The 12,286-nt window shown below is 40.2% G+C and overlaps 1 protein-coding gene across 1 annotated transcript in view; it reads left to right on the plus strand.

Moving 5' to 3' along the window:
• Window positions 1-337: 337 nt before the first annotated feature.
• Window positions 338-12,286, plus strand: part of CAPS2 (calcyphosine 2) — a 76,347-nt gene continuing 64,398 nt past the window's right edge. The window contains exons 1-2 of the mRNA XM_018572681.1: window positions 338-415; window positions 5,093-5,136. Of these exons, the coding sequence (XP_018428183.1) occupies window positions 338-415; window positions 5,093-5,136 (122 nt within the window). The remainder of the gene's footprint in view (window positions 416-5,092; window positions 5,137-12,286) is intronic.

Below are 12,286 nucleotides of genomic sequence, written 5' to 3' on the forward strand. Positions count from 1 at the left end.
GTAATAAACAAATGTGTATTAAGGATGCATTGTGCTTTTAAAGTGTGTACACCCCTACTAGTTAAATATATGTGAATAGATGTGGCCGTCAGGTTTCTTCACAGCGGGACTTAACTTGATGGACATTTGATTGCATATTATGAACTGGGTAGATTTTGAAGGATATTTCATTGCACTTTATAATGTAATAAGATTAATATGTATTTTATGCACGTTGGGCAATCTATTTATGTATATTTCGTTAGTAGGGTGCGTACATACTTCTAGGGCGCAGTGCATCTTTAATACACATAAAGCGAGCCATAAGTATTTATTTTTAACATTTTTACATTTCAGAATGACTCTTGAGATAAAGGGAGTAGCCGCCACTCCTAGAGGTCATACCCAGTCTTCATCAAAATCTCATCTTGCCAAGGTATAATGTTCCAGCCATCATTCTGTAATATTCAGATCTATGGAATTAGTTTAGCTGTGTTTCTTAGAATATGATATGCAAAACTGGAATGTTAATAATGTGGTAGAGCATTAGGGTTCAGAGAAATGTAATGCAAATGTTATGTGAGCACTGGTTTATGTTAGATAAAGTGTTTGGAGTGGAAGGTCATACTTAAAGTGACACTAAACTCAGGAGTTAAATCTTAAAACTGCATTCAAGTATACTAACAAACATGTATCTTATTTGTGTATCACTCAGCTGTAGATCCTCAAATCATCTCTGAATTCATGCTGACACTGTCCTTCCTTCTGGAGGGTGGCTACTTTTGTTCCCCATGGTGCCTGTGTGTGTTGTAAAGTAGTCACCGCTCCAAGCTCACTCCTGTGATGGACTACAGTCTCATATTTAGTTTACTAATTTGTATTAATATTATAGTCTATCATAGGAGTGAGCTTGGAGCGGTGGCTACTTTACAGCATAAGGAACATTGGGAACAAAAGTAGGCACCCTCCAGAAGGAATGACAGTGTCAGCATGAATTCAGAGATGAATTGAGCATCTGCAGCTGAGTGATACAAAAATAAGATACATTATTGTTAATAGTTAAAATACTTGAATGCATTTTTTGTAGGGCTGTGGAAATTAAAGATTAATTTGTCGATTAATCGTTAAACTTTTTGATCGATTAAAATTATTTTGATCGCCAATGAAAACACTCACCTCTCTGCCGACTTCCGGGAGTCCCGTCGGCGATCCGGTGACGTCGTGGACATCGACGTCACCGGACTCCTCCCCCTTCCCTTCGTTAGCCGACGCAGCCACTTGGGGAAGGGGGAGGAGTCCTGTGACGTCGATGTCCGTGATGGCTCACGAAGGGAAGGGGGGAGGAGTCCGGTGAAGTCTATGTCCGTGACGTCACCGGACTCCTCCCCCCTTCGTTAGCTGACGGAGCCACTTGGGCCGAGGAATTAGTTTAGCTGTGTTTCTTAGAATATGATATGCAAAACTGGAATGTTAATAATGTGGTAGAGCATTAGGGTTCAGAGAAATGTAATGCAAATGTTATGTGAGCACTGGTTTATGTTAGATAAAGTGTTTGGAGTGGAAGGTCATACTTAAAGTGACACTAAACTCAGGAGTTAAATCTTAAAACTGCATTCAAGTATACTAACAAACATGTATCTTATTTGTGTATCACTCAGCTGTAGATCCTCAAATCATCTCTGAATTCATGCTGACACTGTCCTTCCTTCTGGAGGGTGGCTACTTTTGTTCCCCATGGTGCCTGTGTGTGTTGTAAAGTAGTCACCGCTCCAAGCTCACTCCTGTGATGGACTACAGTCTCATATTTAGTTTACTAATTTGTATTAATATTATAGTCTATCATAGGAGTGAGCTTGGAGCGGTGGCTACTTTACAGCATAAGGAACATTGGGAACAAAAGTAGGCACCCTCCAGAAGGAATGACAGTGTCAGCATGAATTCAGAGATGAATTGAGCATCTGCAGCTGAGTGATACAAAAATAAGATACATTATTGTTAATAGTTAAAATACTTGAATGCATTTTTTGTAGGGCTGTGGAAATTAAAGATTAATTTGTCGATTAATCGTTAAACTTTTTGATCGATTAAAATTATTTTGATCGCCAATGAAAACACTCACCTCTCTGCCGACTTCCGGGAGTCCCGTCGGCGATCCGGTGACGTCGTGGACATCGACGTCACCGGACTCCTCCCCCTTCCCTTCGTTAGCCGACGCAGCCACTTGGGGAAGGGGGAGGAGTCCTGTGACGTCGATGTCCGTGATGGCTCACGAAGGGAAGGGGGGAGGAGTCCGGTGAAGTCTATGTCCGTGACGTCACCGGACTCCTCCCCCCTTCGTTAGCTGACGGAGCCACTTGGGCCGGTGAGTTTGCCCAAGAAACTTTCTACTCAAGCAACAGCCAAGGCATTGGCCTATACACATACAGCACAGCAATGAAGTAATAAAATGAACTAGGATCACACTAATCCAGCACGTTATTATTCCGTGTTGCCCCACTCAAGCGGCGGCCATATTGAGTGGGGCACGTGAGATTATAGGCCAATGTTGTTGGATCTGTATGTGCGTTATAATTAATCGAAATTAATCGATTATTCGATTAAAACAAATTTCGATTAATCGAACACGAAAATTTTAATCATTACCAGCCCTAATTTTTAGGATTTAACTCCTGAGTTTGGACTTGATGGGTTGGGTTGGGCTTGATGGACTTATGTCTTCAACCCCAAATACTATGTAAGTTTAGTGTCACTTTAAAGCAACCACTCTCTTGTTCAGACCTAAAAAAACCCTCTACAAATTAAATTGTGGCAGATCCTATCGGATTAAAATTGGTTGAACAAAGAAGAACCCCTTTAGTCTGGATCAGGATGTGCCCCCAACTGCCATCATCTTGTCTCCACTAGGTGTGGAGGAGTGGGTGGTGGCTGTGTGCAGTCAACTGTAGGTAAGGATATCTAATGATACAAGTACATATGAGAGCCTAGGCTGTGTTGGCATTTTGGGTGGGTTTTAATGTCAACCAAGGCAGAGTCAGTATTTTCAATTGCAGTTCAACCAGAGACCAATCTCTCTGACTGTGGATTGCATACAAACATGAAAGGGACAAAGTAAAGCCTAGTAATTGCAGAGTATGTGCTATACTTTGGTTTATTAGCTTGACATGGTCAGAGGTTCACTTTAAGAAATATTAAAGTTGACTTATCTGACCATGTTTTATGTTACACTCATATTCAAGGTTACTTACATAAATCAAGGGGTTCTTTTCCCTGCAGGCTATTGTATCCTTTTGAATTCAGCGTGGCTGTGCTTGGCTCATCATCCATTCATGGAACCTTTGACAAATTATGTGACTGGAGAATCTACAAGCCCCATCAGCCACTGTGGCAGAGGCACTTGTAGTTCTCAAATGGAATACAATTGAGATGATATCACTGTAATTTTTCTCCATTCATACGTCCTCCCATCCATGAATGTTTGTACTGAGGTATGGACATGAGAAAGAGTCTGCAGGAGCCTGAGCATTGCATCCGAGTTCCGCTGATCACGGTTGCCATACTTTAGTAGTTCCAATGTAAAAAAAAAAAAAGAAATATAAGAAATACACATTTTTCTTTTATGAAGAAATTTGCATTTATTATTTTTTTCTACAAGGTAGACTTTGCCTTTAAAGGGACACTTTTGCTCTGCCCAAAAATATATAAGAGTAAAATTATTAGGCTGTGTACACAATAGATATACTGCAGGGAGTGAGAAGTGTAAAGTCAAATAGCACAAATTACAAAGACAATGCACAGTTTCTTACATCCCAGTTGTACATTAATAGGTAAGGACCACATTTTAGACCCCTTAATCCTCAAATGAGTGGAATAAGGCTGGCTTTGGTCACATAACACTGTGCCCAAAACTACAAAATGCTGCATATGTAACGTATGTCCCACTGACATTCATGGATTATTAAAGTACCATACAGTTTGCTTGCCTCTTTTAACCTACCTCTTGCAGTTTAAAAAAATAAAGGTTTGTTGAGTTTTACTAAACAATAAGAACAGTAGAGGTACAGTAGGTACTGCAGGTCATAATTTCATATGCCCAAGTTATACCAAACGCCAGAATTGCAATAAGCTGAATATGAATGTATAATAAAACATGGTCAGAAAAGTAAACTAATCCTTCAACATTTGATTTATATTTTACAGTGTAAATTCTATGTTGTCTGTTAGGGCAGGTACATATGGGCCATAAATGCATGAAGGAACGGACACAATTTCCTTGCTTTATCAAGTGCTTGTGGGATGAGAAGCGGCTTATGTTAGTGCTTATGTGGCTAACTTAAGTCAATTGCAGGATTAATAGGGTTATTCACAAAAGGGAGAAGAATTTGGAGAAGGCAGGAGAAGTGAACAATCTAGGACAACGTAGCTGAACTGAAAAGTGAGCTGAATTGGAGAATTGTTCCAAATCAGCTAATTGTCCTAGATTGTTCACTTCTGCCTTCTCCACACTCTTCACCCTTTTGTGAATAACCCTGTAAGTCACAACCTAAAACACAGTACAGTCTTTCCCAGCTTGTTGTTGAGGGTCGCCAAACGCCACCTGTTAGAACCCCTGTGGCCCTCTGTGGGTAATCCTGTTTGACCTTTAGTTAGACGCTGCTGTCATTTCACTGCTCTGTTTCATACAGTTTAAGCTGAGTAGCACAGTCAACACTACAAAGCAGGTGTAGGACACATTGGCACTCCAGCTGTGGTGAAACTACAAATCCCATCATGCTTCCTAGAGTTATGTCTGCAATACCTCACGGGACTTGTTCCACAACAGCTGGAGTGTCGAGGTTGCCTGCCCCTGCTCTAAAGCATCTATGCAGTTTAACTGATGAACACAATTCTGTAGGTATGTGTAGACTTTAACTTTTGTAATCCATTATCAAAATAAATAAGAAAAAAATGCATTTCTACCAAGGGGTATTTCCTTTTTACAAATTAGGACTGCTGTTGATTTCTGAAGTGAAATGCCTGGATTTTGTTAAATGTAATAAAGTTATTTTAGTGGCTACAGACCTGAAGTCACGTTGTCATTTTGGCTAACATATTGAATATCTCTTCACTGGTGCAGGGCTGGCGATCACAGTCACAGGCTGCTGAAATTCGACCACCTGAGTAAGTACATGGCATCACTGTGCAATTTACATAAAACATTGACATCACTCAGTACTAGGAACACAGGGGCTGAAGTCTCCTCTGTGTAAAGCTGGCCATACACCTTACAACCATCTCACAACTTTCGTCTTGCGATGGTTGTAAGGTAATTACAAGCTTGTACGATCTTCCCATCTTGGATAGCAGATCGTACTTGTGATCAAGGGGAGGGCTTCGGATAACTGCAATGCTGAGTGGGCAATGTGCGCTTGCTCACACCGGCCCGTGCGGCATTTGTCTTACGAGCACGCCACTAACCCGCCGAAAATCGTACGATTTTTGGCTGGTTTTCCAACGTGCTCGTTATACAGTAGAAACGGTTGCACGCCTTCCATACACCTGCTGATTATCATACGAGAATCGGCTGGTGTATGGGCACCTTAAGACAGACATTAACCCTTTCGCTGCCAAGGACGTATGGCATACGGACCTACAAGAGCCATCCCAGGGAGGGATGAGAGTCTCCATGGATCCCCGCTGCTTGTAGGGTCTATGGCAGCGGATCATGCCCAGCATGCTATGAGTGCAACAATCTATCAGTTAATCAATCAGTCAAATTTGGCTTTGAATTGACCAGTCCAAATGATGAGCTCAAATTCCTGTTTATCTATACAAACCAAACAATATAAAAACAAGCAGTATATTCAATACGTTATTTATTTAGCATCATTTTATACAGCGGTGAATTTTTTATAACTAAAACCTGAAGGCACAGTGTACTTTGCCCACCTAGTTCCATCATTTGATATAATTTTTTGTTGACAAAGAGTTAGTTAATTATTATTGCAGTGTATTTTTGTGCCCCAAAAATATAACATCAATTTGTTTCTATGTGCGTACATATCCATAAACAATTTTAAATCAGTGCTCTAAGGCCCCTTTCACATGGGCATTCTGATCAGGTCGGCCTGTCAGTTTTTCAGTGGATTCAGACTGATATTTAACTGAAAAAGTTTAAAATCTTTTCTGAAAGTCAGAACCCTCAAAATCAATTTAGTTGAAATTATAACTAAAGTTCTTTGCCCAAATGACTGTCTCCTCTCAAGTTATTTGCAAGAGACCCACACATGTCAATTTTTCAGCACCATCAAAAGTATCTGAGATATTCCATTATGGGTCAACACTTACAGTTCCAAACATTTCTGTTTGGATTTACCACAGCCCCAAGAATCTTTTCAAAAGTCCTTCTGGCTCTGGTAGCTTGATTTCTCAAGTGCCCAACTTTACCATTATCCAGATTACTTTCTCTTGAATGTGGGGAAGAACCAACTTGTGGCAGTCAGATTGTACTCTGAAACATCTGCAAAATTTTGGTTGGCTGGTGAACAGACAGCAAAACCAATGTATTCCCTCCAAGTCTCTTCAGTATCTCAGAGTCCAGTTCAGCACTTGAGAAGGCAACGTCAAGCTAGCTACCTAGAAGGTTTGTTTGATTGAAAAATGTTTTAGAAAGGTCTTACCTCTCTATCTTTTAGCCCACCAATACATCCACCTTCTAGGGCAGACTCTCAAACATCCTGGAGCTGAGGGCAGCTTCCATGGCCCTAAAATCTTTTGAGTCTCTCCTGAGGGGTTGCAAGGTCAGATTGTGAATGAACAATTCCACCGCAGTTTCAACACACTGTTCGGCGCTCATGGTTCCGATGACAATATACCCTGTCAGTCCGCCTGATGATGGAATCTCCCACCTCCAGGATCTTCCTCTCATGACCCTCCATCCTGCTCCCATCCTCGCCAGAGTAGTCACTCCCCCTGCGGATAGAGGATGCGTCCTGCTTCAGCAGTGTCCCCCCTGAACTGGTATCCCCAACATCATGCAACTTGGCATATTTATTGGGGTGAATCAGATCAGGGCTGACCTCTCTCGCACTCTTCCCTCTCCCCCGCCTTCTAACAGTAACCCAGCTCCCCACCTCAGGATCCTGCTCCTCCGACCCCCCCCCCCTCATCCAGACCACCCTCCATGACAGCCTGGTGCGTTATGTCCAGACTCCTTTCCATTTAATTAATTCTCAAGGTTCTCTAAAAGATGCAGGAGTATAATGTAGAGGCAATAACGATCATCCTTTTCTAGCCTCGTCATGCCTGGTTTCTGCTGCAGGGGAATTAGAAGACAATAGCTCAATGTTTTTTTCTGATGAGAGAAGATCTTTCACTCCAGGGTCCTCTAAATCAGAGAGATGGCCAGGTTGACGTTAGTAAGCTGGAGGTTGAGAGGCGAAGTCTAGAGAAGAAGAGAAAATCACAGTCAGTGATGACGGGGAGTACATGCCGATGACGTAGGATGTCGAGTTCCAGTGTCTCCGCCGGACACGAGCGCAGCCGATGGAAGTAGTGGCCGGATTCCTATAGCTCCATACCCTGCTCGTCGGTTACTCAAGCAATATCTCCTATGTTCCCCACGAATGAGAGGGAAGAAAAAACGGCAACAGCCGCAGCCTGCCGCCCAGATGAGACGGAACTCCACGACACGAATTGGGACTTATTTCACAGGTACTCGATCACGGCTGTCACAGGGAGAGGGGGTAAAGATGGCGGCACCTGTCTCCCCAGTAGTGACAGGCCGTGACCATATTAATGCACAGGACTATGTTACAACTGATAAATCTGCATTTATCTCTGCCCAGGTTTCTCCTGGCGGGAGGCAGGGGGCAATAAAGAAAACAGGGCAGACTCCATATACTCATGTGCTGATGCAAGAAGGGGAAGAACAACAGGACATTAGGGAATGTTTACGTTCTCTCCAAAATAAGGAAGATATGGAAGGTTATATAACTTGACTGGAAGCAACATACAAGGAGGAGCTGCAGGCTATAAAAGTGGACATTACAAATATTGGAGAACGGGTAAGCGGTATGGAGGAGAGCATGGACATATATTTGTCTAGATTAAACACACACCAGCAGACTATTAATAAGCAGTCAAAACAGATTCAGGATATGATGTTCCGGATGGACGATATTGAAAACAGGAGCAGACGGAATAACCTGCGTTTACGCAGTATACCTGAGTCAGTGGAAACACGGAATCTTTTTTCAACAGTAAAGTTGGTATTAAATGCTATACTAGATCAAACCTCAGAGACTGAACGAGTAATTGATAGTACTCATAGAGTCCCAGGAGCACATAGAGGAGACCCCACGAGACCTAGAGATGTGATTTGCCGACTGCATTACTATGCTGAAAAAGAGGCTATTTTGATAGCAGCAAGAAATAAGAAAACAATATTACATGATGGATACACAGTGACTATCTTTCCAGACCTTTCAAAACAAACGTTGATGCTTAGAAGGGCTGTGAAGCCAATATTGGAGATCCTACAGGAAAGGAAGATGAGATACAGCTGGGGGTTCCCTTTCCAGCTAATAGTACATAGAGATGGCAGAACAGCTAGATTCAGAACATTGGAGGATTTACCAGGTTTTTTGGACATTTTGGAAATACCCCCAATGCAATTGCCAGAGTGGCCAAACGAATTAAAAGAACTAAACGAATTAATTATGGGAGAGACAATACAAAGAAAGGAATGGACAGTAATAAGGCCATGTGGAATACATAAGAAGTGAATAAAGGGAAAGGGATTTGCTTTGAGAAGGACATGGGGAGAGAGGGGTGGGATTATTCCAGCTATATCTCCACATTTTCTTTCTTCTTTTTTTTTTCTTTTCTTTCCTTTTTTTGTTTGTTTTACTATGGTATTTTTGTGGCGTGGTCTTCCCACTTCCTATACTATGCTTGTCATACTATTCTCTTTAGATAAAACGAAATGAAAGGGAAGTATGGGTAGTGGGAAGGTATAGATAACTATGAATAACTATAAATATGAGTAAAATATAAAAGAGATAAGAAGAGAGCGGGCCGTAGTAAGATATATGATAAATGGCTGGGCTTGTGTTGGGCGGAGAGCTGGGTGGATGATAATCTGGCCTGTATAACCCAGATATAGCCTTCAGCTTTAGGGCTTTCTTGTATGTTTAATGTGGGACATAGGGTAAATGTCCTGTATTGATGAATATAGGAAATGTGTAAATGTGGTGGGAATGGAAGGTACAGGTGAAACTCGAATAATTAGAATATCGTGGAAAAGTAATTGCAGTAAGTGCTGCAAAAGGGGCCCAAACCAAGTACTGAGTACCTATGCATGCTTGTACTTTTCAGAGGTCCGATATTGTTCTATGTACAATCCTTGTTTTATTGATTGCATGTAATAATCTACTTTTTTGAGGTTGTGGATTTGGGGTTCTTGGGGTTTTCATGAGCTGTAAGCCATAATCATCACAATTATGACAAATCACGGCTTGAATTATTTTGCATTGCATGTAATGAGTCTATCTCATATATTAGTTTCATCTTTTAAGTTGCATTAGTGAAATAAATGAACTTTGCACGATATTCTAATTATTCGAGTTTCACCTGTATATCGAGATATAGAATGAGGTATAGAATGAGACGAAAGTGAGAGTATGGTTGGAGAGATTGATATATCTTGGAGTGCCGGAACAGATCGTCTGCAAAACTCACACGGAAGGTCATATAGCCAAATTAATGGACTAGCATTGGTTACCTTTAATGTAAGGGGATTTAATAAACAAAAAAAGCGTTGACAGATCCTATACCATTTCCATAAAAAAAAAAATAGATATCTTATATCTACAAGAAACACATTTTAAGACGGGTTTAAATCCAGAGATAAGAAATAAATATTATACGAAATGGTTTCATAGTACAAACCCAGATAAAAAATCAAGAGGGGTATCTGTGGCAATACATAAAAATGCGCAAATTAATGTGATATATACAGTCACAGACGAAAGAGGGAGATTTGTGTTTATGAAATGTATTATTCACAATCAAATGTTTACATTGGCAAATATATACACCCCTAATAAGGGACAATACAAGTATTGTACGCGGGTTTTGCGTAGATTTGAACTATATGGGGCCGGTACAAGTCTAGTGATGGGAGATATGAATTTAACTTTTGATGCAGAGTTGGATACCACTGGTAAACCTTCCCTTCCAGGAAATGCCCTAAATAGACTTAGACGTACAATGAAAGATATGAGATTAGTAGATGGATGGCGCATATTATACCCAATGAAAAAAGACTACACTTATTACTCTACGGTCCATAAGTCATATAGCCGAATCGATCACATATGGATGCAACAGCGGCTTCTAGATTACGATCCAGAGATTGATACAAACCCGATATTATGGTCGGATCACACTCCGGTGACTTTAACATTAAAAATAGAAAAGGGGAATAAAGGAATGGGAACATGGAGACTAAATGACAACCTATTGAAAGATATAGATTGTCAGATAGATGTGACACAGACTATAAATAACTCCATAAAAGATCATCTTAATGACCCTACGTCAAGTCCTATTCAAGGGGAAGCTTTAACATGTGTGGAAAGAGGTATTTTGGTTAAACATGGATCTAGACTGAAGAAAGTGAGGGCAAGAAAGTTGAAGGGATTATTTCAGAAGTTATATGATTTGGAGGCTATGAACAAGGCGAATGTGAGGATTGAATATCAGGCTCAATTAAAAGAGACAAGAAGAGACATTCTCAATGTTCTGGACCAACAAACATTGATAGCAAGAGACTACAATAAGAAACAATATTATGAGGAAGGAAATAATTGTGGAAGGTTGTTAGCTAGAAAAATCCATCCAAGGGCCCCTACTACCTATATAACTCAAATTAAAGATGGAAATGGGACTATGCGATATTCACCATCCTCCATAGCGGAAACCTTTAGAAAATTCTATGCATCTCTATATTCAATACGAGGTAGATATGCAGACATGCCTCAAGATACATTTATAGGTAAAATAAGAGACTATGTAAAAGAATCTGGTATGCTTGATTATCTGATTATTTCAGATAATTATTTCAGAAAAAGAAATAAAAGTGGCAATAGCCTCCCTTCAGATTAATAAGGCAACGGGCCCTGATGGATATACGACCCGTTTTTATAATCAATTCAATTTGAGGAACAATTAAGACCCTTTTTCACGAAAGTATGTAACTAGCTCCCAAAACCAGGAAAGGACCTATCAGAATGCGGACATTTCTGCCCAATTTCCCTTATTAATATAGATCTTAAAGTTTATGCAAAAGTTTTGGCAACTAGATTAAAAAAGTTCTTACCTAAAATTATACATACAGATCAAACTGTTTTGTCCAAGGATGGGAAGCTAGGGACAGTACTACTAGGGTCATTAACCTGATAGCACTGGCTCAGAAAAATCATAACCCATTATGCCTTCTATCAGTCGATGCCGAGAAGGCTTTTGACAGAGTAAATTAGCACTTTCTCAGGGACTCTCTTTTACAACTGTGAATGGGAGAATCATTTGTTTCTAAGGTAATGGCATTATATATAAATCCCACGGCACGAGTAAGAGTAAATGGGATTATGTCTGATCCATTTCCCATATTAAACGGCACCCGTCAGGGATGCCCATTATCACCCCTGCTATATGTTATAGTAATGGAACAATTAGCTGCCACTATTAGACAAAATATCTCGATTAAGGGAATGATATCTCGAACACAACAACATAAAATGACTTTATATGCAGATGATCTACTCCTATTTATAACTTCTCCAGTAATATCAATACCTAATATACTTAAAGAATTTGAGAAATATGGGGAGTTAAGTAACTTCCATATAAATATATCGAAATCAGAATTTATAAATATATAATTAACGGATAAAACTCAACTTTATATTAGGGAGAGATACCCATTTAGGTGGCAGACAAGTTATATTTCATATTTGGGCATTAATATTCCTAAAGATTTAAATACATTATATGCTATTAATTTTCGAGATTGGATTGGCAAGATCTTTACTCCCTTTCTTACATGGAATTGCCTGCACCTATCTTGGTTGGGTAGGATAAATGTCCTAAAAATGGACGTTTTACCCAAGATCTTGTATAGGTTCCAGACAGTTCCAATTTTATTGCCGAGTTCCTTTTTTAAAAACCTAAAGGTAGCAGCAATTAAATTTGTGTGGGCTAATAAAACACCTCGGATTAGTGCGAAAGTATTAATGAGACCAAAACAAAGAGGAGGACTAGGAATGCC

This window comes from Nanorana parkeri, unplaced genomic scaffold (assembly GCF_000935625.1).
Source record: "Nanorana parkeri isolate BGI_ZX_2015 unplaced genomic scaffold, ASM93562v1 scaffold45, whole genome shotgun sequence".
NCBI lineage: Eukaryota > Metazoa > Chordata > Amphibia > Anura > Dicroglossidae > Nanorana > Nanorana parkeri.